Genomic DNA, 14,791 nt, shown 5'->3' with positions numbered 1-14,791 from the left:
GGCCTGCAAAGATGAAACAGTCCCTTCCTGCCTTCTTCAAAGTCTTCCTGGGGCAGTGTGCCTTATACATGATATTACACATGTTTCAATGCCATTCTCCCAAATCTCCCCACCCTCTCCCTCTCCCACAGAGACCACAAGACTGATCTATACATCAGTGTCTCTTTTGCTGTCTCGTACACAACTTATAATTTTAAATCAAAAAAACTAAGTGACTACATTGAGTTTAGGCTAAACATTAAGACCTCATTGACTATAATGACCTTAGCTTGACTTACTTTATCAGACATATAGCTGGATCCCAAGAACATGGTATACAGGATCGATCCATTATGGTAAAAGTAGAGAGCCTCAGATAGGGTGAGTACAGCACAGTGTACCTTGTAGTCTCAGGGAAAAAAAAAAAATCCAGCTTTCCAGGAGACTATGGCTAAACACAGAAATAAGAGACTCAAGGGTAAGATCAGGCACAAAAATATGACCAATTCATTTAATTTGTATTTTTATACCTCTAGGTGGAACTTACTGGGGGAGGCAGGGTTGAAGGAATAAAGGGGTTATATCCAATGAATGCCAAAGTGTGTCAAATACTGTAGAAAGGCCACAAAAGCAGGTATTTTAAAATCAGGGCTACAATAAATGAAATGACAGAGAGGATAAGCTAGATAATTGTAGTTTTTTAAAAAAGGAAAATCAGAGATAAGAGAAAATTCTAATTTAAAAAAGGGGAGGAGTTGAAAAAAATGGGTCATTTAGAGAGCTAAGAAGCTCATTGGGTAGAAATATTTAATGAGTTCGGGTCCATTTTCTTAGTTAAGTGTTTTGTGTTTAAATGGTAGCTTTTAATTGATGATAGTTTTAAAAAGGGCTTCCTTGGTGGCTCAATCAAGAATCCCATTGGCAAAAATCCCCCTGCCAATTCAGGAAATCTGAATGCCATCCCTGGGTCCAGAAGATCCCCTGGAGAAGGAAATGGCAAGTCACTCCAGTATTCTTGCCTGGGAAATCCCATGGACAGAGGAGTCTGGTGGGCTATGGTCCATGGGGTCACAAAAGAGTCAGGCACAACTTAGCCATGAAACAAGTTTTCAAAAAAGAGTAAGATATATCACCTGAAAGGAACAGATATTAAATTGGAAAAGACAACAATCAATCCTAAATGGGATGTGTTTTAAAGAATACTTTGTTTTTCACCATTTTTGCATGATGCTTCTGTGATCTCTTTTATATTAAAAAACCTACAGGAACAACTGAAACCAAACAAAATCTCTTCTCAGAATAAAGGCAGTTCTTTTAAACTTGAGCTCTCCATTTAACAATTTGCAAGATGTTTCCATTGATGCTAACAGGCGCTTTGGCATTGCTGTAATTTAGGAAGTTTCTGGAGAAGCAAAACAGACGGAAGCAGAATGAGTGGCTGTGGTTTGCTCTGTTCATTCGATCTACCCTGCACTGTGGAGTCAAGAGCTCAGAAAACAGCATTGTTTTTCTTCCCTTCAACCACAGAAACCACGGTCTGGCAACCCACACACACAGTTTTCCTATCACGGGAGATTTTCATTCAGTATGTTTCCGAGTCATGGATGTTTCCAAAGGGAACATCAACTCAGAATGATAAACTCTTGAGATCACTCTGCTAATACCCCATCCCTACTGAAAATTACTATACAGTGGAGGAAACTGACTTTATAGAATGATGTGGTATCTTCCAAAGGCAGAAGAGTTATTATTATAATTTTTTTTTTTATGAAAAGAGTTACTTCACTGACCTTGTCAAAGCTAAAGGGTAGGATGGTGGAAGATGATTGTTCACTTCAGTAAAGAATTCACAATAAGTTTCTCTTAAATATTTTTCTCATCTGGTGCATTCAAAGTTTCCACTTATTAAATTCTAACCTACAAGTAGCTCATTCAGGAACATTTCATTTTGGGAATTAGTTAATATCTAGAACTCATTTTCATTCATAAAATACCAACCATGTAACAGGATACAGGGGGGAAAAAAAAGTACTCACTGTATAAATCTTCCTTAATTATTACAATGAACCTCTTCCTATGATTCACCTTATAGAGGAAATCAAAATGCCAGATCTGATTCTCCAATGTGTCTTGATAAAACAATTCATTGAAATCACCATCGTGACCAGCTGAGCTAGTTCTCAAGGGTCTAGCAGGAACCCATTCTAACTGGACGTCTCCATCAAGCACTTTGCATTCTTTTCCAAATCACCGTGCACAGAGAAAATGAGGGAGGTGGAAGAGGCCTGCACGATTACCGGGGACTTGCCTGGGACTATAGCGATTTCAGGCCCCCTCCAACCACCTGGGGTGGTTAGACAGCATTTCAAAGGCACCATCTGGGAAGCTGGGGCCTAGATTTCCCAGGCCTTATCAAAAATACTCTCTCTTCAGTAGGAGAAACAGGAGAAAGCATTCACCATTACCATCAGACTCCACGATAAGTGCCATCTGGCTGCTTGCCAAGGTCCCTTAAAAACATCTGTATGCTTCCCAGGCCAGCAGCCCCCTTTCTACGAGGAAACATGCCTCCGTGGATCTCTCTATGACAGAAGGTTTCCCTGGTCACCCACCAGCCACACCTTCCTTCTGCCTCCCGTGGATCGTGCCACTGTTTGGCTTGGCCCAGTCAGTGCATTTACAGCCTCAAAGGAAGGGGATCACAGCAGATTGACTCTTTCCACAAACTGCTTCTTAGAATCATGCTCTGCTCTCTTTTGAATTCCATGTAGGACAGCCACTGATGTTACCCCCCAAAAAGAAACTGGCTCAAAACAACCCCAGCCCCCACCCCCACCCACTCGAGTCCGTTAGTTACCATGCCTCTTTCAGGCAGAACCTAGGGAAGGAGGGGAGCCTTTGCTTTGTAAGGGGAACTGACCCTACGGGGGGGCCTTTGAGCAGGTAAGCCCTCCCCTGTATCCTCTGCTTTAGCTCCTCTCTGAACCTGGATAACAGTATCTGATGAGCATTTCCTGAGTTGTTTCTGTTGTTGTTCAGTCGCTCAGTCGTGTCCGACTCTTTGCAACCCCATGGACTGCAGCACACCAGGCCTCCCTGTCCATCACCAACTCCAGGAGCCTGCTCAAAGTCATGTCCATTGAGTCGATGATACCATCCATCCATCTCAACCTTTGTTGTCCCCTTCTCCTCCTGCCTTCGATCTTTCCCAGCATCAGGGTTTTTTCTAATGAGTCAGCTCTTTGCATCAGATGGATAAAGCATTGGAGCTTCAGCATCAGTCCTTCCAATGAATATTCAGGTTGTTTCACAGGTGCCAAAACTGCCACCACATGAAGATGTTAACTACTTGATGACCATGAGCACATGGTCCCCAAGCCTGCTGGAGATGTATTGGAGCCTGAGGATTGATAATGTTAACCCCTGTGACACCTCCCTGCACATGAACTGATCATGTACTCTGCAACTCTCTTCCCTCACCTGGCCTTAAAATGCTTTCCCGAAACCTATCAGGGAGCTTGACTGCTTTTGAGCACTAGCTTTCCAGGACTATCTATAATAGATGCTGCACTTTCCTTCACCACAACCCAATTGTCAGTAGATTGGCTTTACTGGGCACGAATGAGCAGACCCAGGTTTGGTTTGTTAACATTTGGCTGTTATTCTTAAATATATGTATATGTGTATATAATTAAATTTATTTATTTTAAACTGAAGCATAATTGCACTACAATATTGTGTTAGTTTCTGCCAAACATAAACACCTTTGGCTGTTACTGACTTAGGGAGTGAACCATAGAGGTTGCCTTTCTCAATTCCCTCATTTAAGAAGTGAGTTTCTGGAAACTTAGAGAAGCAAATAGGAACTTACCCAATATCTTTGTGACAAAGACTGCGTATTGTCCCTTTAAATGTCTAGGTTCCCTTGTTTGTTTTAGAAAAAGAACAGCTCAGCTGGTTTTAAGGTACATGGCTTTCCAGTTAGTGATGGTATTTTCTTGCCTTTTTGCTTTGCAAGCGGGTGTAGCCTTATGACATAGAGGCAAAGTGTTAAGTGCTACTTCTAGGTCTTACCCTTAAACACAAGGCATGGTTTTTTCCCTGTTTCTCTTCCCATTGACTGGAAAATAGGAAAGACTTGAACCCAGATATGGGAGCCTCCTGTTCCCATGAGTCCTAGACCACTCACCTAGGGAGTGTTACCTTCTTAAGCCACTTCGTATTGATGAGGGTGGAAAGAAGGGCTCTTCCTTATAGAAGCTGAGCCTTCACAATACCTAGAGCAGTCAGCGAAATTCATCTCTTCTTGAGAGGAAGGTACAAGCATCACTGTAGCAGCTTTGGACATTCCGTAAAGGTGACTAGCATTTAGAAATAATATACGACCCCAGGAGACAATGAACTACTCCAGCACAGGCATCGTCAGCATTCCCAGCACCTGGCACACAGTAGGTGCTCAATGAAAACGCTACAGTTTGGCACCAGGAGTTAAAACCACCACACCCCTTCTCCTTTCTCACTGTATCATCTACCTTCCCTGTCAATGCAGTGCTAATTTCTCAGGAGACAAATGAGGAACTTACTTCCCCAGTGAGAGATTAATTATTCCATGCCACTGCTACCTCCTGACCGTATCAGTCTGTGACAGCAAGCAAAGATAAATGGTGAGGCAACCATTTGAAAGGAAATCATTATGGCACCTCTCTGCTCCGTGTTATCACATTCATATCAGCATGGGAGATAACTTTGAAAGTGCTTGTACTGCACTGAGAAGCAATGTTCTGGCTGGGGCCTGCAAAGATGAAACAGTCCCTTCCTGCCTTCTTCAAAGTCTTCCTGGGGCAGTGTGCCTTTCAAAGGCACCCACAGCTTGTATGAAGGGCTACCCCAGAAGCGGTGGGTACCATCGACCTTCTTCTCATACGAGAAAGCAATCAGGGAGGAGAGGGGCCGTTTCCTGGCAGGGGGGAGGTTTGGGTGGCTGCGAACATCGGGATTGGCCAGTGGACTGTGAGTTCCAGCCGGGTTCCACACGGGAAATATTGGAGCTGCCCATCACCCAGCTCACCGTTGGCTCCCCACAGGTGGGAAGGAGGAATCAGGGCCTCTACACGCCATCAACTAGGTGGTTGAAATTTCAAACAAAGACCCTGCTATTCCATGTAGTCATTTTTGCTTTTAACGTTCTACTAAATTAAAGGCACGGTAGAAACACGTACTCAGTTAACGTACTGTACGCAGGACTATGCTAGCTCTAACGTGCTTTATCCTAACACAGGCGTGAACTGTGTAGAACTTCACAGGAACACTCTCACTTTGCTTCAGGGAGAAGGTGACTCTCACTCGAGGCCAGCAATGTAAGACTCAACAGTCCCTTTTTCCTGCAAAGGGGGGAGCCTTGTAGAATATCAGCTGATTTGCACACATGTGAAATGACTCATTTTCCCCACCCAGGGCTCTGGGAATCCGAGCTTCAGATCAGGGGCTAAGAGAAGGGTTGCTCAAAACCTATCAGATCTAAATGAATTAAAAAAAAAAAAAATACAGGATTTCTCTTGTAGCTGGTTCCCTCCAGGCCAAAGGAATGAGTATAATATTTGCACAGCAGGAGTCCTTTTTTTTTTTTTTCCCAACTGTCATAAAATAGCAACAAGAAAATAAGAGTCATTCACCACAGACGAAGTAAAACAAAAAGGAAAGAGAAATGAGATTTCTCAGCCTCAAAGGTTAGGCCCGCCAATGTTTTTCTTATACCTAATCACCTGAAGGTATACATGGGGCTGCAACCTAAAACAAATAAGCCGTCTGGGCTGTGCTCCACTAAATTTATGTCATCCTGGGCCTGATGCAGGCTATCCTGGTACCCTGTGGTTACAGGCGCTGTCCTTTGCCCTTTACTGAAAAGTTGAAGTGACCTTGAGTGGCAACACACCGCTGGATAGGTCTCCAGAAAAGCATGTCTTTATTTCAGAAAATAGCGTCTGTATCCTTAACCTGATTAGTCAGCAAGGATTTTCTATATATACAATGTTCATGGTTCCTCTAAAACTTGCTGCCAATACACCCCTGGGCCAGTAAAACTGCAGTTAACTGGAAACCAACCAGTGAAAGTTTTAAATAAATGCGCTTTCTTATTATTATATGATTTCACTCAGATTTTAGTAGTCTAGGGTGTTTTTCAATACCAACAACCAACTCTCCAATTCCTCAGGCACCAAAAGGGTGTCATACATTTCAATTCAATTCTGATTCTTACAACTCACAGTTAGCATCAAATTCTGTGAAAGACTCCGAGCTGAAACATGAGGGAAGGGGCCGGGCACAACCTTTAAAAGAATGACACCACCATGTAGAACCAACTGGGTCCAAGATGGCGGAAGATGCAACTCCCAGTTGACCTTGAGCCTCATTCTACGCTCACTGTGATACATTAGCTAAATGACATACCCAGCAGTGTCATGACAGTCCTGAGGCCAACCATGAAAGGCCAACAAGTGGGTGGTGGCCCCCTACCCCTTCTTCAGATAGAATAATCCTCTCACGCATTAGCCTATGGAATTACCCAGCCATAAAAATAACCACCTCATATTTGAGGGTCTCTCATGATGGCCCACACTCTGTGGAGCACGTTTCTTCCAGAGCCATTCTCATCTTTTGAGACGGATGGTATTTTTATCTGTGAAATGTGTATCACTCTAAATAAATCCATTTCTTATCACTTTGTCTCTCACTGAATTCTTTCTGTGATGAGACATCAAGAACCTGAGCTTTATTAAGTCCTGAGACCAGGTGTGTGATCTCAATTAAAATACTGTGGGTTCGAGTCCCCAGCTGAATTGTGTGGTTTCAGCTCCATAAGGCTGTCCTCAATTCAGATGTCAGTCATGAGGACTGAGCTCCTGGGTTACCCTATACTTCTGTACAACTTGGCTCCCAAGGTTTGATGATTTTCTTGAATGGCTCACAGAACTCAGACACTTGAATTATGTTCACCAGCTTAATATAAAGATACAAATGAAGAGCCACATGAAGAAGTGCCTAGGACAAGGTGGTAGGAGCTATCATTTCTGTGGAGTAAGGGTACACTTCCATCCTGGCATGTAGGTGCACCCTCCAGTTCAAAAGCTCTCTCAATCTCCTTGTTCAAGACATTTTGTAAAGCTCAATCTCCAAGCCCCCTCCTTTTCCTGGAGTTGAGAGGTGGAGTTGAGATCCCACTCTCTAATCACTTGATCTTTCTGGTTCCATGCTGAATCTACCATTCAAAGGGATCTATTCAAAGTCACTTCATTAGCATAAATGCAGGTGTGACTGAAAGGGGTTTACTAGAAACCACAGAAGATAATACACTCAGGGAATTCCAAAGGTTTGGGGAACTCTACCAGGAACTAGGGACAAAGACCAAATTACGCTTCAAAAAGAAAGTGGCAAATGCTAAGCTTATCAGAAATATATTTTAGGCAACAAATAACTGGAAATGCTGTAATATCAATAGAGATTTCACCTAATTTTCTTAAGCACTATGTGTTCATATGGCTAAATAATTTTATCAATAGCAAAATCATACTGAAATAGAGTAGGACCCTGTGGAGTCCTCCTGGGTACAAATCTTTTCTGTGTCCACCATTTCTTGTTTGTAGGAAATAGGATTCATTCAGCTTCCTTAACCTTCCCTGAGTTCCCAAGAGTAAATTCAAATCCCAAAGAAAGGCAATGCCAAAGAAGGTTCAAACTACTGCACAATTGCACTCATCTCACACACTAGCAAAATAACGCTCAAAATTCTCCAACCAAGGCTTCAACAGTATGTGAACTGAGAACTTCGAGATGTTCAAGCTGGATTTAGAAAAGGCAGAGGAACCAGAGATCAAATTGCCAACATCTGCTGGATCCTCGAAAAAGCAAAAGACTTCCAGAAAAACATCTACTTCTGCTTCACTGACTATGCTGAAGCCTTTGACTGTGTGGATCACAACAAACTGTGGGAAATTCTTGAAGAGGTGGGAATGCCAGACCATCTTACTTGCCTCCTGAGAAATCTGTATGCAGGTCAAGAAGCAACAGTTAGAACTAGACGTGGAACAACGGACAGGTTCCAAATCGGAAAAGGAGTACATCAAGGCTGTATATTGTCACCTTGCTTATTTAACTTATATGCAGAGTATATCATGTGAAATGTTGGGCTGGATGAAGTACAAGTTGGAATCAAGATTGCTGGGAGAAATATCAATAATTTCAGATACCCTTATGGCAGAAAGTGAAGAGGAACTAAAGAGCCTCTTGATGAAAGTCAAAGAGGGGAGTGAAAAAGCTGGCTCAAAACTCAACATTCAAAAAATGAAGATCATGGCATCTGGTCCCATCACTTCATGGCAAATAGATGGGGAAACAATGGATACAGTGAGATACTTTATTTTCTTCGGCTCCAAAATCACTGCAGATGGTGACTGCAGCCTTGAAATTAAGAGTCTTGCTCCTTGGAAGCAAAACTATGACCAACGTAGACAGCATATTGAAAAGCAAAGACATTATTTTGCTAACAAAGTTCCATCTAGTCAAAGCTATGATTTTTCCAGCAGTCATGTATGGATGTGAGAGTTGGATCATAAAGAAAGCGGAATTCAAAGAATTGATGCTTTTGAACTGTAGTGCTGGAGAAGACTTTTGAGTGTCTCTTGGAAAGCAAGGAGATCCAACTAGTCCATCCTAAAGGAAATCATTCCTGAATATTCATTGCAAGGACTGATGCTGAAGCTGAAACTCCAGTACTTTGGCCACCTGATGGGAAGAACTGACTCATTAGAAAAGACCTTGATGCTGGGAAAGATTGAAGGCAGGAGGAGAGAGGAAGGATAGAGGATGACATGCAAGGGAGGGGATGCAGAAACTAAGGAGGAACAGTCAAGAAACAATGGTACTGCTGTGGGACAAGGTTTTGGTTCCTCCTCAAGAATATGCATAAGAACATCTTTGAGTTCTTCTGCAGGAACTAGGGTCCCCACCCACGTGTGTTAGTGGCTCAGCCCTGTCAGATGCTGTGACCCCTTGGACTGTAGCCTGCCAGGCTCCTCTGTCCATGGGATTTCCCAGGCCAGAATACTGGAGTGGGTTTCCAGTTCCTTCTCCAGAGGATCTTCCTGACTCAGGGATAGAACCCAGGTCTTCCACAGTGCAGGCAGATTTTTACCATCTGAGCCACCAGGAAAGCCCTCCTACCCAGGTGGAAGATGATAAATCCTGGCTGAGTACAAGATTCCTGGAGCACTGTCCCATTAGCTAACCACCAACCAATCAGAAGAAAGTCTGCACACAGTGGAAGGGAAGGAAGACTCTGACTCCCTCACCAAATGACTGTCCATTTAAAGACTTTGATGGCCAAGTGGAATCTTCAAAGTTGGCATTTGGATATGAGTCTGCATCTCCCCAGGTTACCATCCTCCTGAATAAAGCAGCCTTTCTGTTCCCACCAGCACTTGTCCTTCAAGCATTAGCTTGAGTGGCAAGCAGCTGAACCTGAGCTTGGTAACAACACCAGCAACATTTATTGAACACCTCCAGTTTACCAGACACCGTGCTAGGTACTTTATGTAAATTATTTACAATTTTCTCCAAAACACTGCAAATGGAGAAAGAAGGTAATTCTGCCAAAGTCACGTGGATTCTCTTGATATTAGAAGCAGACATGGGTCTGCTTGACCTCAAGGCAGTCTCTTTCCCTTGTCATCTATCTCATGTTAATTATTTGAGAATCATGGTGATGAAGCTGTTACAGTGCATGAACTTATATCCTCAGAGAACAGTAACAACTCTATTTAATTTTCTGTGTTTCAAAGCTCAAGGAATTTTTCAACAAATGATTAAGCAAAAAGCATTCATCCCCCTGGACTTTCAACACATCATTTGACTTATACTTTGCCTTCAGGAAGATCCCCTGGGGAAAGGAATGGCTCCCCACTCCAGTTTTCTTGCCTGGAGAATTCCATGGACAGAGGAGCCTCGAGGGCTATGGTCCAAAGAACTGGACATGACTGAGCAACTAACACTTTCACTTTTTACCTTTCTCATCTATAAACTGAGGAAATAATAGCACCATGCACACAAAGCTCTCAGCTTCGCACATAGCACCTGGTAAGCACTGTATTCAGGGAAGTGATAGTTATAACCAGTAGATAATTCAGATTAATAACCACAGAACTCTCCATTAGTACTGGGGAAATACTTGTGTAAAGTCAACTGAAATAGTACTCAATGCACTTTAGATTCAACATCAGATCAGATCAGATCAGTCGCTCAGTCGTGTCCGACTCTTTGAGACCCCATGAATTGCAGCACGCCAGTGAATTAAGTTGTGGTCAGTGTGCAAAGAGTAGCGCATTAAATGTTTTTTTTTTTTCCCTGCTAAGTTAAATCATTACAATGGAATGAAGTTATGTGAAAGCAATTCTACAATCAAATATTGTATCCAGACAGATTTTATCAATCTCATGACTGAGAAAACAACACCATTACTAAAACTGAACCCCTGTGGGGCTCCTGGGCATGGGGACCTTTCTGGATCCCCTCTTTCTTGTCTGTAGGGAATAAGCTTCAGCCTCCAGGACCTTTCCTGAGTTCCAAAGGGTAGGTTCGAACAGCTGCTACTCAGATAAGGGAGGGCATGTCTCTGCATGCCCTGAAGCAATAGTTCAGCCTTGGGACAGGATGCTGGTCCCCCCTCAATGGACACACATACAATATCTTACATCCTTGAGCTCTTAAAACCCAAAGAAAAGGAAGATTGAACTATTTGATGAAGCATTCTTCAGGGAACATAAGGAGACCCCCTGAGGCCAGATTAAAGGCAGGCAGACCCTGTACTCATCCTGATTCTTATCAGCACCACTGCTATAAAACTTCTCATCACATCCTCCCGGGTTGGAATGTACAACTTTTCAGGGCACAAGCCTGCTGTGTTCCCCATTGCCTGGCAAAGGAATAAAGCTATTCTTCCTGATTTTACCCAAAATTCCATCTCAAAGATTTGATTGAGCACTGGTGCACAGAGGCTGAGCTTTCAGCATCAGTACTTGTAATGCAGCTGTCACTAAACTGCAGAAACTGAGTCAGACCAGGACATCTGAAAGCAAATCCTACATCTTAGTCTCTAAGTTCACATGAATGACTTTAATTAAAATTTGCTTTTTTTAAATAAACAAATTAGACAACAGGAACAGAAAAATCCAGCCTCGGTCTCTGGTTTCTATGTATTGATCTCTTCAGCAAAAAAATATTGCAGGTGTCTTTTCCTTGGAAAGACAGTAGGAATTTCCTCCAAAACGCATCTAAACTCTACTTCTGTAAGCTCCCTGGGATGCCTGTTTGTCACTGTGGGGAACATCTGACAGTTTCTTGAAGAGCCTCGAGGTAGAAATATGAATCAAGTTAGATTCCTGCCTTGGACTGATTCTCCTCAGGGCCATATCCATGTTCAAAAAGTGCACCCAGATGTTAGCAGACAACCGCGCTGTCATTTTTCCCCTTCCAGAATTTCTGTCCGGAAACACTGTAGAGTTATGACTGTATAAATACGCTGTGAATGAGATCCAGTAACAAAAACTGGTGTTGTTTATTCATTAGGTATACCAGGCCATTAGTGGAAACATAAGGCTCTTGACACTGCTTATTTCAACATTTCACTGAAAGATCACAAAATGTGTCTGAGATAGGGCATACTTTCTCTAACCTCTTTGGATGGAACAAGGGAATCAATGGGGGAATCTATATATAAGGCTACAACTGGACATGACCTAGTCCAACACATCCTCTACATGGGCAGTTTTGCCCAATGTCACTCAGCTTGTTAGTAGAGAGTAAGAAATGGAATTCAACTCTCCCCTTGCAATCCTAATCCTTCTGTAAAGCCACACTCCCCTGTGGTAGCCATTGGGACCTGGAGGTAAAGTAGAACAGTCAAGATGAACCTCAGAGAAAGAAGCAAATCACACATCACAGGTTTCCTTAAGAAACTCATAGAATTGTCTGTGTGTCTCAAATCCCATTTCTGCTAAACTGAATAAGTGAAAGTGAAATCGCTCAGTTGTGTCCCATTCTTTGCAACCCCATGGACTGTAGCCTATCAGGCTCTTCTGTCCATGGGATTTTCCAGGCAAGAATGCTGGAGTAGATTGCCATTTCCTTCTCTAGGGGATCTTCCCGACCCAGGAATTGAACCGCATTGCAGGCAGACACTTTACCATCTGAGCCACTGAATAAAGGGAGCATCAAAGACTATTTTCAGAGCCTACTTGTCATTTTCGCCTTGTTTGGTAAAATGGAAATTTTCAGACATGTGTCAATCTAAAAGTCCTATAGGAGTTCTAAATTTCTTGGCCCACTTTTTATGTTTACCTATTTTTCAATACCAAAAATAGTTACTCTAAGAAACTATCCTGAAAAGACTTGAAAATCAGAGCGATCTCTCTGATCTTCCAAATATGTGAGCAGCTTCTACAATGGGCTTTGCTGGGCATGTTTGAAGGTATTGCAATGAATGCAGATCATTGGGCTTCATGACCTCATCCCAGGCCCCCTACCTTTCTCTACTCTTCCACATACATCACCTATCTGCTTCCTTGCCTAGTCACTTCAAGACTCTGGTCAAATTCCCCCTTTTCCATTAAATCTTCTTGAAATCTTTCCAGTATCACTCACGGTGGGCTTACATCTGTGTTCGTTTCTTACTAAATTTTAAGCTTCTCCAGTAGACCATAAATCCCTTGAGGGCACCGACATGCCATTGTTTTCAGTTGCCACAGAGCTTTGTATATAACCAGAGTTCAAAAATAAATGTGGATAGTTTTTCTCCCTCACGCGTGGAGAACAGAAGTCATAGCTTATACTTTTGAAGTACCTCCCATAGCATTCCAGGCAGGATACTAAGGTTGTCTTGATTTACATATTTCAGAGTTGATGTACATTCTCGGATATGCAGGAGCATCTGTGGTCTCTGTTTGCAAACCACCAAGAGCACCTCCACATACTCGCCCTGACCCAATTGTGACAACCCAAAATGTTTGCAGACATTGCTAAAAGTCTTCCTGAGGTGGGGATGTGCGGGGGTCAGAAGTCACCCCTGGTTCAGACTCACAAAATATATTACATTTACAGCCATAATAGAGGTTCCAGATATAAAGAGTATATTGTAAACTTTCTGGATCTCTGTGACTTAGAGAGAAGTTATCAGTAAAAAACAGATAGTGGCTGCTGCTGCTGCTAAGTCGCTTCAGTTGTGTCTGACTCTTAGTGACCCCATGGACTGCAGCCTACCAGGCTCCTCCATCCATGGGATTTTTCAGGCAAGAGGACTGGAGTGGGGTGCCATTGCCTTCTCTGATAGCTAGTGGGAACCTGCTATATTCACACAGAGCTCAGTTCAGTTCTCCGTGGTGACCGAGATGGGTTGGAAGGGGTGGGGTGTGAGGAAGGTCTAAGAGAGAGGGGATATATGTATACATATAGCTTATTTCACTTTGTTATAGAGCAGAAACTAAGACAACACATCCCCCAAATTAAAAAAAAAAAAAGTATGGTACAATCAAGACTCAAGTTCCTTCTCAACAGTGGGCCCTTCAGAGCCATCTTTTAAGCAGATGTTTTAGCTAGCCTGTCTCTGAGGCTGGAGTAAGCGCTGGGCCAAATGCGTGCTGGCGCTGCTTTGTAAACCTGAGCAGGCTGAGACATCTGTAAGGAGGCGCATGACAAACAGATCGTTTTCTTGCAGCTCTTGCCCATGGCCGCCATCTGACCAAGGAGAGAAAAGTGCTTTACTGAAAGAATAGTCCTTCTTCCCTGAGCCTGGGAGATCTAGCTTGAAGTACAATTTCATAGAAAATTGAACTCGAAGTCAAAAGAAAGCAAAAATGAGTCAGTCGATTAAAAGGCATCATCTGAGAAAGGAGAGGGTTTGGTTTGTGCTAAGTTTGGTGCTCCAGAGACCAGCCTCCACCAGTCAGCTTTACTAACTTAACGCCATCCTGTCAGCTTTACCAACTGGTGCTTGTGCCTTGCATGGCAAGCTCCTGTGAAGGGAAAGGCAAGTTTGTCTCAGTCTCAGAGGTTCACTGGTGAACTAATAAAGAGAGGAAAATGAGTAAACACTTCCTGATGTTCAAGCTGGATTTAGAAAAGGCAGAGGAACCAGAGATCAAATTGTCAACATCCGCTGGATCATGGAAAAAGCAAGAGAGTTCCAGAAAAACATCTATTTCTGCTTTATTGACTATGCCAAAGCCTTTGACTGTGTGGATCACAATAAACTGTGGAAAATTCTTAAAGAGATGGGAATACCAGACCTCCTGACCTGCCTCTTGAGAAATCTATATGAAGGTCAGGAAGCAACAGTTAGAACTGGACATGGAACAACAGACTAGTTCCAAATAGGAAAAGGAGTACATCAGGCTGTATATTGTCACCCTGCTTATTTAACTTATATGCAGAGTACATCATGAGAAACACTGGACTGGAAGAAACACAAGCTGGAATCAAGATTGCCAGGAGAAATATCAATAACCTCAGATATGCAGATGACACCACCCTTATGGCAGAAAGTGAAAAGGAACTAAAAAGCCTCTTGATGAAAGTGAAAGAGGAGAGTGAAAAAGTTGGCGTAAAGCTCAACATTCAGAAAACTAAGATCATGCCATCTGGTCCCATCACTTCATGGGAAATAGATGGGGAAACAGTGGAAACAGTGTCAGACTTTATTTTGGGGGGCTCCAAAATCACTGCAGATGGTGACTGCAGCCATGAAATTAAAAGACGCTTACTCCTTGGA

General features: G+C 42.9%; 1 protein-coding gene across 7 annotated transcripts in view; it reads right to left on the bottom strand.

Moving 5' to 3' along the window:
* The window catches only part of NRXN3 (neurexin 3), a 1,738,382-nt gene that overhangs the window by 131,394 nt on the left and 1,592,197 nt on the right, over window positions 1-14,791 (bottom strand). The window contains exon 20 of one of the 7 annotated variants that reach the window (XM_010844400.1): window positions 2,900-2,912. The exons of the other annotated variants lie outside the window; for them this stretch is intronic. Coding sequence (XP_010842702.1) covers window positions 2,900-2,912 — 13 coding nt within the window. The remainder of the gene's footprint in view (window positions 1-2,899; window positions 2,913-14,791) is intronic. 7 annotated transcript variants of the gene reach the window in all.

The sequence above is a fragment of the Bison bison genome, unplaced genomic scaffold, assembly GCF_000754665.1.
Source record: "Bison bison bison isolate TAMUID 2011002044 unplaced genomic scaffold, Bison_UMD1.0 scf7180017864201, whole genome shotgun sequence".
In the NCBI taxonomy this organism is placed as follows: domain Eukaryota; kingdom Metazoa; phylum Chordata; class Mammalia; order Artiodactyla; family Bovidae; genus Bison; species Bison bison.
The sequence above is the reverse complement of the archived record's forward strand: the minus strand, read 5'-3'. Positions and strand labels throughout refer to the sequence as shown.